This window comes from Lutra lutra, chromosome 14 (assembly GCF_902655055.1).
Source record: "Lutra lutra chromosome 14, mLutLut1.2, whole genome shotgun sequence".
Taxonomy (NCBI): domain Eukaryota; kingdom Metazoa; phylum Chordata; class Mammalia; order Carnivora; family Mustelidae; genus Lutra; species Lutra lutra.
In genome coordinates, this window is record NC_062291.1 from 62,094,752 (window position 1) to 62,110,541 (window position 15,790).

General features: G+C 56.3%; 1 protein-coding gene across 3 annotated transcripts; it reads right to left on the reverse strand.

The window, feature by feature from the left end:
- Positions 1-1,100: 1,100 nt before the first annotated feature.
- On the reverse strand, positions 1,101-14,696 carry LDB1 (LIM domain binding 1). Of its 3 annotated transcripts, none has more exons than XM_047702216.1 (11): positions 14,338-14,696; positions 6,096-6,198; positions 5,929-5,973; positions 5,738-5,813; positions 5,522-5,624; positions 5,178-5,350; positions 4,579-4,701; positions 4,255-4,338; positions 4,036-4,159; positions 3,692-3,834; positions 1,101-2,988 (listed from the first exon to the last, which is right to left on the reverse strand). In XM_047702216.1, exons 1-11 carry the CDS (start codon positions 14,360-14,362, stop codon positions 2,758-2,760), a joined length of 1,230 nt encoding a protein of 409 aa, XP_047558172.1. In that variant the 5' UTR covers positions 14,363-14,696; the 3' UTR covers positions 1,101-2,757. The 3 variants fall into 3 exon arrangements, with proteins under 3 accessions (XP_047558172.1, XP_047558171.1, XP_047558173.1); XM_047702215.1 differs by having other exon boundaries at positions 3,686-3,834; positions 14,338-14,609; XM_047702217.1 differs by lacking the exon at positions 14,338-14,696 and adding an exon at positions 8,797-9,103 and having other exon boundaries at positions 3,686-3,834.
- Positions 14,697-15,790: the final 1,094 nt, after the last annotated feature.

The following is a 15,790-nucleotide window of genomic DNA, read 5'->3' on the forward strand; positions in this document are numbered from 1 at the left end:
GGTGTTCGCTAGCACTCCCAGGGTGATCTGGCTGGTAAATGTCCATCAAGTCAGGCCTGCAGAGGAATGAAGTGGGCATGTGCACGAATGCAGGTGTTGGGGTCCTGAGGCAATGGGCAGCGAGGAGCTGGGTTGGCAGCAGGAAGGGCCAAGGTAACTGTGTAGACTGGAGAGGGGGTGAGAAGGGTCATGTAGTCCTTTCCTCTGGTTCCTTCCTGCCCGCTGGGGAGGTGAGAGTAGAGATATAGGTCTTTGAGGCTTCTTCAAATCCAAAGACTTTAGTGCGGGAATAGTCTGAGAGGCTGGATTCTCCTGCTTGGCATGAAGAGCCTGGGCAATGGAATTGGTGGGCGCTAAGATCCCACCCCCCAACCGACAGCAGGGTCTCCCTGTCTTGCCAATCTTCTTTAATGGTTAGAGAGAAGAGGACTTGGGAGGAGGAACCACCTGGAAAGGAGTCTGAAAAGCAGGCTATTCTTCCTTCTACCCAAGGAGATTCTGGTTGCCCCTAGCAATTGCACTTAGGCACCCTCCTCCGCGTCCCCACCCAAAGTCAGCAGGCAGACAAACAACCCAGCTACTCTCATACTTCCTCATCCAAGGACCTAACACCAGGGGACACCAGCTCAGGGAGCTCAGCTGGGCTGGCAGGCTGGACGCTGGGTAGGGACAGGAATTTCACTGACAAAAATAGGACCAAGTCTCCCAGTCACTCTAACCACCCAAAGCTCCTCCAACCCAAGCCTAGGCAAGGATCCCGGCCCTGACCCCCTCCCCCAGAAGTCTGATCCAGGGCCTTCCATCCCAGGAAACCTGCCTCAGAAAGGCCACTGGTCTGGCAGCCCCATGGCAGTTGGGGGTGAGGAACAATTGTCCCAGGGGACAAGGAAGTCAGCTTTTGAGGGAGACAAGGGCCAGTCTGGGACAGGAGGAGCAAGGGCAGAAGAGTGAGGGGAAATGTGAGGTGAGACTGAAGGGGGATCCATAAGCAGTTCCTACTTCCTTCCTAATAACTGATTTTAGGGACCATAGGAGGAGCAGGGGTGGGGGAAAAGACTGCTTGGGACTGAATTTTTAGGCATCAATGACCAAGACAACACTCTCAAACCAAAAAGTCTCTTTATTGATCAGTACCATACATGACTCAAATGGCCCAAAAAAAAAAAAAAAAAAAAAAAAAAAGAAAAAAGAAAAAAAAAAAAAAGGCATTACATTTAGGGTGGGACATCCATCTTCCCCACCCCTTCCCTCAGCTCCTGACACAATACCCTCTCAACAGTGGCAGCTGGAGTGAAGGAAACTGGGTGCGGGGGGGCCCAGAATCCAGAAAGAAGAGTAGGGGAGAGAGGTGGTGCTAACACTTCTGGAAGTGGCCACAGGAAAAGGCAGCGAAGCCACAGAGCTGGGCCCAGACCCATGGGACCCTACTCCTGGCCTCACCCTGGGCCCAGAGCCTCCGAGTGTCCAACTGTGAAACAGAGCTGAGGATCCTGGCTGCTTCCCCCCTCCCTTCTACGAGGAAGGGGATGGAAGTGATATTGGAGATGAAGACCCTTTACTTCAGCTGGTGACTAGAGGTCTATTGTTCCCAGGTGGGCTTAGGGTTAGGACACCCTCCGTGGCTCCTTCTTCTCGGTGGAGGACAGGGGAGGACTAGATACACAGTCTGAGGAGCTGGGGGGAAGAGAGTACTGGAGAGAGTGGGTGAGCCCCACCCCCTCCGTCCCATGCCTGCCCAACTGAGACAAAACAAAAAAACAGCAACAAACACTGCGCTCCCTTCCCTCCACACTTCCCAAGGGAGGCCGCCTCCCTTCCCCCCATCCAAGACGGCTGCTCTAGTGGAGGACTTGTAAGAACATACACACCATGGGGGAGGGGGATGGGGATGGAACAGTGGGGGTCACAAGCACTAGGACAGCAGGCCAGAGTCCTGGATGATGGGGAGACAGAGACAACAGCAGGGGGTTGTCACAAAGATGAGGCCATCAATGGCCTCCTACCCCAAGGCATGACTTCCCCAACTCCAGTCACACCAGAGGAAAGGGAAGAGAGATGGCAAAGTATGTCCTTGGTCTGAAGCTCTCCAACTGTAAAAAATGGCAATGCACACCTCCACCCCCACACTCACCTCCGCCTGGGCCCCAAGCCCCACATCTGCCAGGAGTAGGGAGGTAGCTGGACTTTTCAATAAGGGAAAGAGGGGGTACATGAATGATTTTTTTTTTTAAACTTACATTTTTAATAATATTATTTTTTAAAAAACTTGGGAGCTGGGATAGGTGACTGCAGGGAGGAGCCAGAGCTTCAGCCCTCTACTACCAGCCACCTAGGGGAAGGCTTAGGAAAGGGGCACTCAACCACGCCCCATAACTTTAAGTCCCTAAGGGTTGTGGGATAAACAACCCCAGGCTTGAAGGGGGTGGGATCAGGAGGATAGGAACCCAGAACCTGGGGTGAAGATGGAGGCAAATGCCCTGGGGGATGGTCAGGACATTTCTGAGAGGCCCAGGGTCCACGCAGGCATCCACATGAGTAACCCCTTCCCCCAAAAGGCTCTGCAGAGGCCAGGCCCAGCCCAGGGCCACTGGGGGGCAAATCTTGGCACCTGCCCCCAGCGAGTCCAGTTCCTCCCTGAAGTGGGTGGATGGAGGCTGCCCATTTTAGATGCTCAGTCTCTTCATTCTGTCTTCTGCTCCCTGGGGCTGCGAGGGGTGGGGCAGGCAGGCAGAGCACTGGGTGGCCATGGCAAGGCCTTTACTGGGAGGCCTGTGACGTGGGGTTCTCCGATTTGCTTTCTTGGCTGGATGGAGGCTTGCTGTTCCAGGGGCTGTTGGCGCCCAGGGCGGGGGAGTTGTTAAAGCTGTCCTCGTCGTCAATGCCGTTGGCCGCGTCAAACTGGGTGTTCTCCAGCCGGGTGATGAGCCTCTCGTCCTCGTCCCCGAACTCCCCGCCCATCAGGGTGGGCTCCCCCACCACCATCACATCCTGAGAGTGGCGGAGGTCCCCAAACATAATCGGGGCAGGGGCTCGCCCGGCCCAGGGCAGCAGAGAGCCCCAATACCCACCCAGGAAACTCAATACCCCCAAGCCCTTCTCACCCCAATTTAAAACCCCAACTCCTCTGACACCCTCAGTCCCTGGAATCCTTCCCAATGAAGGATTGCAGAGCGTCACAGCCTTTAACCCACAAACACTAGGTTCTAGGAGAAGTCAATCTACTCCCCTTGCTCCCTAGTTCATCTCCCCCAAACTTCAGAGGGCTCCTAAACTTCGTCCACATGTAAGACAGAGGAAGCAGATAGCAAAACGCCAATGGGGAAAGTGTGTGCATGTGCATATGTGCATATTCTAGAATTGCACACGTTCAAATTCGTGTGTCCCTCTGTCAGTGTGTGTCTCTCTAATGATGTGTGTGCCTCCAAGCTGTCTCTCCTGAACATCCACATTCTCACGGCTGTCTCTGTCCCTTCGTGTCCTATGTTCTGAGTCTGTGATCACAGCCATGCCATGGGACTGACAAGGACTCTCATCAGTGACAGGAGCCAGCCCATGCTGGCAGAGTACACCAGGAAAAACTGTCTTTGCTTCTACGCCTGCTAGTGAGCTCAGGCTGGGGCAGGGTCAAGGGTTAGGGGTCAGCAGTAGGGCAGCCCAGAAGAGAGAAGAAAGCCGAGATGCTTACAGGTACCTGGCTGGAGAGGGCGAAGGTGCTGGCTGGGCTTTTCTTCTTGCTGTTGCTGTTGTTGGTGTTGCCGCCCCCAGAGCTCATGGTGCTGCCCCCTGACATCTTTCGTTTCCGCCGCTTGCTGGGCTGCTGCCGTGCGGGCTCCGCTGTACCAAGAAAAGGAGATTTAGGAGGGGAAAGGCCTCCAGTCCCTTGCTCCCCATTCTGGTCCCTAAAGAGCTTGAGCCTACCCTGATCCCAATCTCGCAGACCCAGGAGTGAGGAAGGGGCTTTGCGAGGGGACGGAACCAGGGGCGGGGAGTGCCACTGGGTCCCAGTAAGAGCAGGGGCAGGTGGAAGGCACTTACCGGGGGGTGCTACCATGCGCTGCCACTTCTGGAAAAGGCAGGTCTTGAGGCAATCACGGGGGCTGAGGCTGTAGGTCTTGTGGCGGGACATGAGCTCCTGCATGGGCTCGAGTATCACACAGAGCTGAGGGGAGACCACGAGGTGGCTTGTCAGGAGAGAGCTGACGAGGAGCAGACACCCAGTGGGATGGGCAGAAACTGCGCGGATCAAGGACTCACTCGGAGGTAGTTGAGAGTGGAATTGGACAGCCCACACCGGGTGATATTTTTGGAGAGCTGATCCAGCATCTGGGGGTCCTGGGCCTAGGTGAGGAGGAGGAAGAGAACACTAGCACCTGGGCTGCACCTGCTCATCTGACCTATCACCTGAGCCTTGTGACGCTCCTGAGGGAGAAGAGGAGCTGCTATGAAACCCATTCTTCAGATGGAGATACTCTAACCCTCTGTCTGAGGTCATGGTCATACAACGCCAGACCCTGTTCCAGCCACCCTCCCCAGTGCCTGCCCTCAACCCTGGCAGCCTGGGCGCCACCTGCGACTCACATGCATGGCAAGGATGCTGCGGGGGATGAGCTCGCGGTGCTGCCGGATGCTGAAGTGCCACGTCTTTATCCGCATCATGTCGTCAAACATGAACTCTAGGTACAACCGGCCCTCCACACACACCTGGAGACAAGCTTGTCACGTCCCTGCCCCCTCCCCACGTACCTGAAAGTGCACCTGTTCTCCCATTTGCTCACAACCCTCCCACTGAATACACTTCTGCCACTTGCCCCTGAATCTGGGCGCATAACGGACCAAGCCCACGTGCTCACACACCTGTCAACCACCCCCCCACATACACACGCACAGCAGCAATGCCAAATAGACCCTTGTCCTCTTCCCAAGTAGCTAGTGATACACTCATCTGCTATAAGCTCAATGAGGGCAGGTTCTCTTTCACTGGTGCACCCCTGCGGCCCAGAAAACCGTCCGGTGCAAACTCGGTAAACGCCTGATGGATGCTGTGCATGCCTACCCTCCCTTCTCGTCTTGGCACTTCCCGTTCTGCCTCCCTGGGGAACAGCTGAGCATATTTTGGGAGAAAGGAGGGGAATCAAACCCAAGTGCTTCAGTGTTCCACATCCAGCTGGGCTGCTGACCTGGGTGAACATGGGTTTGCCGTGCTGGGTCACCATGCTGCCTTGGTCACAGTCGAGGGACACAAAGTTGCTGTGGAATGCCTCCTTGGGATGCTTAAGCACATAATACAGCTCCGTAGCACCCCCTTCAAAGATGCTGCGGAAGTAGCGTGGGATCAAGGTCCGGCCAATGGCTGTAGAGATGGGACAAACTCAATAGAACAGAAGGACTTCCAAAGGGGTCAGGCAGATGCCATCATTGACAAAACAGATCCCCGGAGACAATACCTACTCCCAGTCCTTAGATGGACACAGGAGGTATTACTCTCACAGCAGAACCAGCAGGACCCCCAGAGGCCACTCACTATATCTCTTTGGTCCATCCTCCAGGCAGAAAGTGATGGTTAACATGGCATCATCCTCAAAAAACTCAGTTGTGAAAGCATCCCACCAGAGATTGTCACACTCCTAAGGAGCACAGGGCAGGATGTTTGTATGTTTGTGTGTGTGTGTGTTAGAAGACAACCCACAGGGGTTCCCAGATAGTCCTCCCCCTCCCAGCCCTCTTCCCCTGGTCATACCTCTGTCCAGTTTTGAAGCCGTTTGTTAAGCTCAAATATTCTGTAGTCAGTTTGGTTGCCATATGGTGTGTGCCTCCTGGGGGAAGTGAAGAAGTGAGGTCAGTAGGAAAAGAGCATTCCCACCCCACCCCCCACTTCTGCCTTCAGCGAAATAATGGAAAGCACCTCCCTCCTTACTGGACTCCACTTACCCAATCCCAGGCTCCAGGTATGTAGGCGGGTACATGGGAGTTGGGCTGTGTAAGGGAAGAGGCTATGAGAATGGGGTGGAAGACAGGAATTATTGGGGAGTGTCACTCCCTCCCCCTTTCAGGCAGGATCCCATCTGAAGAAGAGATGGGAAGTGGATAAGACTCACCCCACATCCCGATCTAGCATGGTGCCGGGATGGAAGGGGGGGAAGGCGTTGCCGTTCGGGGGCTCCTTCGGTGAGTACAGCTTGAACGACTTTGAGGAACAACCTAGAAGGCAAAGGAAGAAAGGGTCCCCTGAGTCCCAGGATCTTTCCTGGAAGTCTCCTAGACTGTGCGGACAGGGACTTGTCTTCCAGAGCCCCCAGAGCAGGTGGACTGGGGATGGGGATGACCCAAAGGAACACGTACCTCTGCTTCTAAATCTAGCTTCGATTTTGTTTTATCATGAAACCAGAAGTACTCAGCCCTAATAACCAAGACCACATTCCTTCATATGGCTGAGTCCTAGATAACAGAACTGAAACTGGGAAGAAATGTCGATACCACAAAATAAATGAATATCCAAACATTAGAATCTAATTTTGATAAATCCCCTTTTCAGCTATATTATATTGTTCAATCATCACAGCCACCTGTGAGGTAGCAGGGTCAACTATAAAAATCCCCATTTTACAGATGAGGCAACAGGCAGCTCAAGGGGTCTTGCCAAAATCACAGAGCTAGTAACTGTGGCAGAGCCAGGACTTGGGCCTAGATCTGATTCCCATATCCTGTAGTATTTCCACCCCTCTATTGCTCTCTAGAGACCAAGCTGGGGGAGGGGATACGGGTGTGTGTGTGTGTGTGTGTGTGTGTGTGTGTGAAATTTGCCAACTCCCTGCCCCTCCTCCCCACCCCAGGGTCTCAGGAGGGCAGGGGATAGAAAGATAAAGGGGAGTGGGTGTCTGCTGGGTGCCTCCCACCAGATAACCAGTTGGGCCTTCTGCCTCCTCCACCAACGGACACTCCCTTATCAGCCCAGCCCCCTCCCCCACACCCACCGTGGGTCTAGTATTGTCTCCAAACCAGAAACCCAAAGCCTCAACCTCCTTTCATGTCTGAGACTTGCAGTGGAGAAAAGAGACAGGCCTCCAATGGATTCCACTCTACTTACAAACCTAGACCTGGGAAGGAACCTAGGCTCAAGGGGCCCCATCTAGGAGGCAACTGGTAACTAGACAGAGGTCTCTGCTTATGTTCTCTATGCATGGGCACACGTGTCCCCTATCCACCTCAATGAGCAGCACACTATTCCTGGTGTACTATTTCCTGGAAATCTTACATTCATAGTTGGATATGAACCAGGCACCCCTACAATCCTATCTTCCCCCTCTCTACCAGATAGGAGGGGAAACTGAGGCACAGGAAGGAAGGTCCTAGCCCCTAGGTGCTTCCTGGCATCCCTAGAACTTGATTACGTTTGGAAGGGTGACCATATTGGCTGTATCTAACCCCCCTCCCCATATTAGATGCAAAATCTATTTTGTTCCTTAGGGGAACAGACAAAAGAAGACCCTGTGCCAACATGCATCATTTAATTATCTCTCCAGGGCCCCCTCCTCACAATATGGGCAAAAGGAGGGTCCCAAAGGGGCCTACACTACACAGTTCCTGAAGGTGCCAAGACTCAGAGCCTGTGTGTGCCTGTACACGCGTGTGCCTCATCCTGCCTAGCAGGCTTCCACCCTCAGCTCGCCCTGACATGCCTACCAAGAACTGGAACCCAGCAGCCCCAGGCAGGACCAGGGCTCCTGCAACAGGCCCTTGCCCAGTGCATGATCTCTCACAGGCCATATCCACATGCTCCCAGCACAGCACACAGCCTTCACATGCCCGTCTGGACTGAATGAGGAGCCTGTATCCTTAGGAAAGAGACAGTCCTCCCCGCCACCCCCCTCACCAGTCCCAAGTCTCCCCACTCCGTAGATGGGTAGACTAAGGCCACGTAAGAACCCCCAGCTCTCAGAGACTACCAAAGGCCAGGTCTGGCCAATGAACCCAAGAGTCTAGATTATAAGACCTGGTCCTTGCCCCCTTCCTAGGCCATCCGTTCCCCAAAGCATCACCACCTCTGCCCCACAGTTTCCGGGCTACTTGATTGTGTCAGCTCAAGACCCTCAGAAGATAGGAAGCACACCTGGGTTCTCCCTAATTCTGAAAAAAGTTCCAGAGCTTCAATTTCTCTCACCAGAGACCTGGCAGACATTGCCTGGGGCTGGGTAACAGTTCTGAAGAGCTAAAGCCCAAAGCTCTGAGACCTCTATTTATACGTCCAGTGAATGGACACAAACAAACTCAGCATCTCTTCAGAGCCATAGCAACTCCCAGTAGCCCCAGCACAAGGGCTTGGGAGTGAGAAGAGAAGGGGAGGGAACATCACCCAGACCATCTGTCCCTGTTGCTGCCTGTCCCCAGCAGCAGGGGTAGAGGGAGCAAAGAGGGGGTGGGGGTGAAGGGGATGTGTCATCAGCCTTGGAGTCAGACATAGCCCCCCCTTCCCAACCCTGCACACACACAACCTCTAGCAATCTGGGAGCCCTTAGGAGGAGGAAGAAGAGAGATAGAGCCCAGAACTAGTAAAGTTTTCTCAGGATGGAAGCTGCATCCTGGGGCTGAGGGGGGCACCTCCAGCTGGGCATTTCCATGGTAACCAGCCTGACCTAAGGGCAGGCCCCCTCCCTTTGGGGGCTGACCACAGGTCAGCAGGCCTGAGAGCCCTGGCCTCTATGAGCTGGGGCACCTCTCCCCCAGCTAGCATACCAGGCCGGGGCCAGACCCAGGATCTTCCACCCACTCCCAATAGGCTTGCAGGGTGCCCAGACTTACCTGGGAGAACTGAGGGGGCCAGGAGAGGTGTAGGGAGCGGCTGGAAGCCCAGAGGGGCCTTGGCAGGGGTGAGGACTGAGGGGGCCAACTTCAGCCGCTCATGTCCCGAGTGGGACAGGCAGGCCTGGCTGGGAGCTCCACTCTGCCGGCTGCACAAAGACTCGCACGCACAGCCTTGGCCCGCCCAGTGGCGGCCACAGCCCCGAGGGAAAGTTACAATGGCCACTGGGCCGGGGGCCGGGGGCCAGGGGGCCGGCCTGGGGGGCGGGGGGCCGCGGGGAGTCCGGAGCCTTCTTTGTTTGCAAGGTTTCCCTCAACAATGGCTGCTCCGCTCTTTCCTCTCTCCTCCTCCTCCTCCTCGGCTCTCCCCGCCGCCGCCTCTCGCTGCCTCTGCCTCCAAGCAGCCCGCCCGCCCTCCCCAGGCCAGCAGGCCCCTCCACTGGGGCACCAGGAGAGGCAGGGCCCGGAACTCACACTCACTCACACTTGCACACGCACAGACACACGCAGCGCCCGCCGGCTCCCTTCCTTTTCTCCCTTTCTATCCCTCCCTCCCCGCTCCCTCTCGGATCTCCGAGCCTCTCTCAGAATGAGGCCCCAGGGCGGGCGGAGGGTGGAGCTGCCCCCACCGGCCCCGCCCCCTCCCTGCGAGGAAAGGGGAAGAGGGAGAGAGGGAGGGAGGGAGGGAGAGACCGAGGCAGGCAGGGAGGACTGCTGAGAAAAACAAAAGAGAGACAGAGACCGAGAGAGACAGAGGGAGAGATGGAGACAGAACAGATTGGGCCTGGAGAGACCTGGATGGAGGGGAGGTGTGTGAGGCCAGGACCTGAAATGCCCCCAAACCCCAGCTCCAAGCCTGGTGATCGGGGTGAGCAGGCTAGCCAGAGCCAGTGGCAGGGATGGAAAAGGGTGCTCTCCTCTCTGAAGACTCCCAGTATCTTCAAACTGCCTCCCCAACATCCCCCAAATCTCTCTTCCTCTCCCCCTGTGATCTTCCAGGTTGGAAGGCTGGCCGGAGCTGCCACTCTGGGCTTCTGCCCCTGGTGAAATCCCAGAGCAGCTGGGGGGAGCCTCTAGGGGGTTATTTTTGACAGAGACACACTCTGCTTCAGTGGGTAAACAGTGACTGGAGGGAGGGGGACATTCCAAGCTCCCTCTCCCCAATCCAGCTAAGTTCCTAACCCCCTTCCCTAACCCCCACCACCAGAGTCTCATGGGTGCAAGGGAAAGAGGCACTGTCACAGCTAGGGAAGGCCAATTTGCTCACCCAGCAGTCCCCAGAAAGGACCTAGTGTGCTGCTGAGTCCTACCCTCATCCCAGGGGGGAAAAAATGGTATGTGGTTACTGAAGTAGGGCCTGCTTTCTAATGCAAGGGGGAAATCCCAAGACAGGAAGTGTTTCTAAAACTTGGATAGTGGTCCAGGCCCTACTACCTGGACAGATAGGAAAAAGGAAAAAGGAAACACACACACACACACACACACACACACACACACACAGGAGGGGGTGAAGCCATACAGACCTCCTATTGCTTTGCAATTTGAGTCTCTGCTCCTTATTCCTTGCCCTGCCCCACCCCCAAGCACACTCACACAGCCCCTGGCAAGGTTTCTCATGACAAACACCCTGGCTGACTTGCAGTCCTACTGCACCTGGCTCCCTGAACACCCTTCACAATGAATAACACCTCTTCCTTTCACCTAAATCAGAACCTGATACAGACTTCGACCTGCGACATACCTCAAAAAACAAATAAACCCAAACCCAAGACACACACACATACACACAGTCTATGACAGCCCTGACTTCTGTACACACTGGGACCTGTGACACATGCCCTTTGACCCCAACACACACCCCCCCAAGCTGCATTATACCCCCAAAACCTGTGACAGACTATTATATACACAACCTGATCGTCTATTACCCAGGGACTTACCCCATACACCACCCTCCCTGAAACCTGCATACCATTCTCCATCATGTTCTGACCATAGGATATGCTCCAGCTTTCACAAACATACTGAAAACTAAGACATTCAGCCAGACCCTGAAACATACTGCCTACCACCAGGAACTAAAATATTCCACTGACTCCCAATAAACAGCCCAACTCTGAGATGACCACACTTCTCCCCTAGTGACAGGACAATTCCTGTCATTTGTTTCATGCCTTTAAACTTCCCACAAAGTGCATTCATAAGGCAGTACCTCAAGAGATCCCTACTGAATACAGGGCCAAATACGATGCTAACTTGAGCAGATTATAGTGAGAAAGGAGGGCCTGAACTGGAACCCTGGACTTCTAGCCCCACTCATACAAGCCCAGCCCTGGGGCACAGCAGCCATTCCTATTCCCTTCCCCCTCCAAGGAATGGCCACTCCAGGTTCCAAATGACTGTCTACATGAGGAAGAGGGATGGGTGTGTGCTCTGGCTTCTGCCCCCAGTTTAGAGCTCAGAACCCCCACCCAGTTTGTCTCCTCAAATTTCAGACAGGCCCCCAAATACCAAGAAGTATCAGGACTCTGGCCCATCACTCAAAAAGGGGCCCTGCTCCTGGTTCCCCTTCTCTAGCAAGTCTGCTCCTTTCTCAGTTCTGACTTAACTCCCCCACTTGTACAGAGGCAAAAGAGGTCCAGCTAAAGAAACAAAAGTTGAAGTTAGAAGGCCCTAAAATTGGTGGTGCAGGGAAGGGGAGGGTGCAGTGGGGAGAAAGCACAGAGCAGCAAAATATGACAAAGGTGATGGAGAGAAGAGCACCCTCCTGGAGGTGGAACTCTGAAGGGCAGCAGCCTGTCCCAGCCCACAGGATAAGGTACCAGCACTGCCCCCTGCCCGGGCCCCTGGGGCTCCCTGACCCAGGCCTCCAGTGTGCCTGCCCCCCTTCCTTTGTCTGTGCCCGGCCTCCCCGTTGGCCTGGCGCTCTGCCATCCTCCTCTCCTGGCTCCCAGCCGCCACCACTGCTGCCTCCTCCCCTCCCCCTACTCCTCCCTGCCTTAACCCTTCTGAGCCACATGCTGCCCCAGACAGGCCCAGGCTCTCTCAGCAACCTGCCCTGCCCCGGTGATGCCCCTTAGCAGAGGTTCTCCCTGCTCCTGACCAAAGCTTCAGAAGCTATTACCTACTCCAAAAGCATTATGGGAGCTGGGGGGGTAGGGGTGTGTACGTCTGTATCTTGTGGTGTTTCCTTCCGCGTTTGCATGTGTGTGGGTCTGCGTGTGCTCTGGCTTCCCTCAGTCACATGTGTGGGGCATGTGCTGTCTCTGCTGGGCTGGGGGAGGAGGAGGAGCCGGGAGACAGCAGAGCACAAAGGAGAGACTCAGACAGGCAGGCAGGCAGCAGGCAGGCGGCCTGCCAGGGCACCTCGGCCCCCACCCCAGGCCTGCTCAAGTGTGGGGGGTGTATCTGGGCCTGGACTGTACATGCTGCCATGATGCCCTTGTGTTCAACCATGTGCTCCCACCCATCCAAACAAGCCTGGTCCCCTCCTTTACTCCAACTCCCAACATTCCCCACCCCCAGGCCACTCCAAGGCCCCTCCCCATTTGGTTCTCCTTGAAGTCTAACCTCCAACCACTCTCTGTGCTATCAATCCAAAAGACTTCTTCACATTCAGGAAAAAAAACTCCCCACTCATAGCCATCTTTTGCCCCCCTTTCCTCCAGCCAGGAGTGTCACCCAGACACACAAAAGGAACATGTCTTTTGGGGCATTGACTGAAGCTGTCCCCCACCACACACACACACCCCTGTGCATGGGTCCTCTTCCCATCCCCATGCTGCTCCCAGGGAAACTGAGGGGGAAACTTTATCCTTTCTCCTTCTGGACCCAGGCACCCTGCCTCAACTTTAGTACCAACCTCTCATTTACCTCTAGCCTGACAACCCTTCCATACACACCTCCTACCCACTATTTGTAGGAACTATGAATCAAAATTTAAGACTCAGCCCTCTAGCTTGTTCAGAGCCTTAGTTTCTGCTAAGTTCCTGTGTGGTGATGGAGGATGAAGGCCATGGGGAGGACTCACAGTGTGTATGGATCTGAATGGATACCCAGCATAGGGCAATTATAAAGAAAATACACATATAAACATGCACACCAAGCTGGTAGGAGGAGGAAGGGCCAGGCAGAATTCCAGCTTGGTGAGCTCTTCCCTTTCCTCCTCTCCCCCACCCTCTGCAGCAGGAGCCAGGGGTTCCCACACCCAGATATTCCAGGATCCTCAGGCTCTCTCTACTAGTCCTCCCTCCCTTAAGGACTCCCCCATGGCCCTTAAACGTCAGCCTCAGCAGGCACTTTCAATGTATGCCCAGCCCAGCTTGGCCTGTGTCACATGATTTTCAAGGAAGCTTCAGCACTGGCAGCTCCCCTTGGGGATTGTGTGTGTATGTTTGTTTGTGAGTGTGTATGTGTGTGTGTGTGTGTGTGTGTGTGTATGTGTGTGTGGTGTAGTGGGGATTCAGTTGTGGAGTATGGGGCTCCCCAGAGAACAGGGCTTGTGGAGAAGCCAAGGATCCAAACCAGACTAGATGCTGGGACACCTGACTTTCAGAAGAAAGCTAACTCCAGCCTGGGACAAGAGGAGGTCCTGCACATAATTCAAAAACCCAGAGTCCTGAGGAGGAGGATAAACAATGTTCTGAGGACCTCTGAAGACCACCTCTCCAGTGACATAGCCTCTCTCTTTCCTTCTGGCAGTGAGGCAGAGCCTTCCCCCTCCCCAGGAAAAAACTCAGACCCAGGCTGTCACTAGCAAGAGCTGGTAAGTGTTTTGGGGAGACAGGGATCTGGGCCTGAGTCCTCTTCCAAGTTCTCACTCTGGGGTCAAGTATTGCTCCCCTGAACTTGACTCCCACAAATCACTCTATTTCCTAACTTGCTTGTAGCCACCATATTACCCCTCCCACTAGGGTGAAGATGCCAGACCCCGAGGGCCCAATTATCTGCCCCCCCCTCCCCAGGGTACCTCTTGTCTCTCAGGAAGGCTAACCTCGCCTGGCAACAGGCAGGAAAATTTGGAAGGGGGGGGCAAGATGGGCCCCAATCAATCCCTCCCCCCAAACACAGTCCACAGAAACAGCCTGGAGGGGGGTATCACAGGAAAAGTAAGAGGGAATAGGCTGCAGGGAGGGGGGGCAACCCAAACCAGCCAATCACAACTCTAAGATGACCTGAGGGGGGGGTCAAAAGTCCAGACTCACTTCTGATTGGCTAACACCCTGGAATTCTGGGAATTTCAGCCCCCCCCCAAGCCCCTCCTCAATTAGCGTCCCCCACCAAAACACACACACACACACAGCCCCCCCCCCCCGCCACGGACACACTGACTACCCCTAGCACCCCCTTCCCTGCCTCTGGGCTTCTACGTATCTGCATTTGAGAGCCCTCCCCCGGACTAAGGCCCCGCATACCCCTCACAGCCCCGGACCTCCGCCATGCCATCGACGCTCCCCACACAAGTTCTAGCCAAACAAGGGGTGAGGGATCTGTCGGGAGGGCTTGGGAGGGAGGGGCCGGGCGGCCGCGCGCCCCACTCACCAGGACAGGCACAGCCCACTGACATCTTCACATCGCCCGCCGCTGGGGGCCCAGCCGAGTCACGGTGCCCGCCCCGCGCGGGGACAGGCCGGGCATGAGCCGCCGCCGCCGCCCGCGGCCCCGCTGCCCTCGCCGCCGGCCCGGCCCGGCCTCGGCCCGGTGCTGGCGGCCCCTGGCTGCAGCGAGGGGCCTGTCAGGCGCGGAGCAGACAGGAAGGAAGCCAGGCAGGAAGGCGAGCCGCCTCTGCGTGTATGCGCGCGGGTGTGCGTCTCCGGAGTGTGTGTCCGTGTGTGCGCGTGTGCGTGTGCGTGTCTGTGCGCTCCCGCCGCCCTCCCCGCCGCCAACGCCGCCGCCGCCGCCGCTCACCCCCTCTCCCTCCCGCGTTCGCTCGCGCTCTCGCTGTCTTCCGCGCTCGCTCTCCAGCCTCAGGCGGGCTGGGCCGGGCTTTATTAATATGCTAATTGCCTGCTAGTGGGAGGGGAGAGCAGTGTCAAAGTGACCCGGACGGGCGCGCAGCGAGCGGCGACGTGCGTGCGCTGCGCGGCGGGCGGGTGGCGAGGGGCCGGGAGCGTTGAGGGAACAGCATGCATGTGACGCAGCTTTTAAAAAAGGAGACGGAGGCTGAGACCCCAGAGGGGAAGGGCGGGGGGAGAAAGAAGAAGCGAAGCCTAGCGTTCGGTGTCCGTCCTCCGGGTGCCGCCGAGTTGGAGCGTAGCTGAGCCGGAGCGGGAGCCGGGACTGGGGGAGGCGGAGCCAGGGTGGGCCGTGAGGTGTAGCTCTCCTCTCCACCTCGGGCGCGCTCGGGGAAGGAAAAGGGACTGCTGACACCCCCTTCCTCCCCCTAGCTCTTGCTCTCTGAGACCCCAGTCTTATTCTGGAAAGCCTTTAAATCCCATCCCCTCCCCCCCGACCTGGGCGGGGAAAGCACTCTCCTAATTCCTGTAGCAACCCAGCTCACCTCCTCCCTAAATTAACCACCCCTCCCGTGCCTGCTAAACCAGTTAGGACTAGAGCCAAAAGGGTTAATTAAGTGGGGGTCCCCCCTCCCCCGCCTAAGGGCTGGGATCTGCATTTTGCTGGGGGGAGGGGGGCAGTGGAATGACCGCCAGGTTGGGCTGGGGAGGGGGTAATCCGCAGGCCTTCCTTCCCCATTGCGGGCTCTGACTCATCAGTCAAGACACTCTCCTCCCTTCCCCCTTTCTCCATCCAGTCTGGGCCTCCCCCCCACTCCCCCCTCGCCTGCCGGCTGCTCTCCTTTGGGGGCCTCGCGACTGGGGAGAACAGGAAGGAGACCCCTTCAGTGACCCCTACCCGTAGGGGCTGAGGCGTTGGTGGGGGGGTGGGAAGGATGAAAGTCTGCCTGGTCAGTGTAACGAACACTTCTTCCCCAAGGAGGAGCCTCCCAACCTTCAGGCACTCCTCAAGGACTCCCCAGCCCAGCCCTAGGAAGGGG

Coding starts and splice junctions, on each gene's coding strand:
- LDB1 (XM_047702215.1), bottom strand. CDS start 14,362: ATGTCAGTGGGCTGTGCCTGTCCTG. Junction 6,199..14,337: donor AGTGGGCTGTGCCTGTCCTG/GTGAGTGGGGCG, acceptor TTTGCCTTCTAG/GTTGTTCCTCAAAGTCGTTC. Junction 5,351..5,521: donor GGATGGACCAAAGAGATATA/GTGAGTGGCCTC, acceptor CCATCTCTACAG/CCATTGGCCGGACCTTGATC.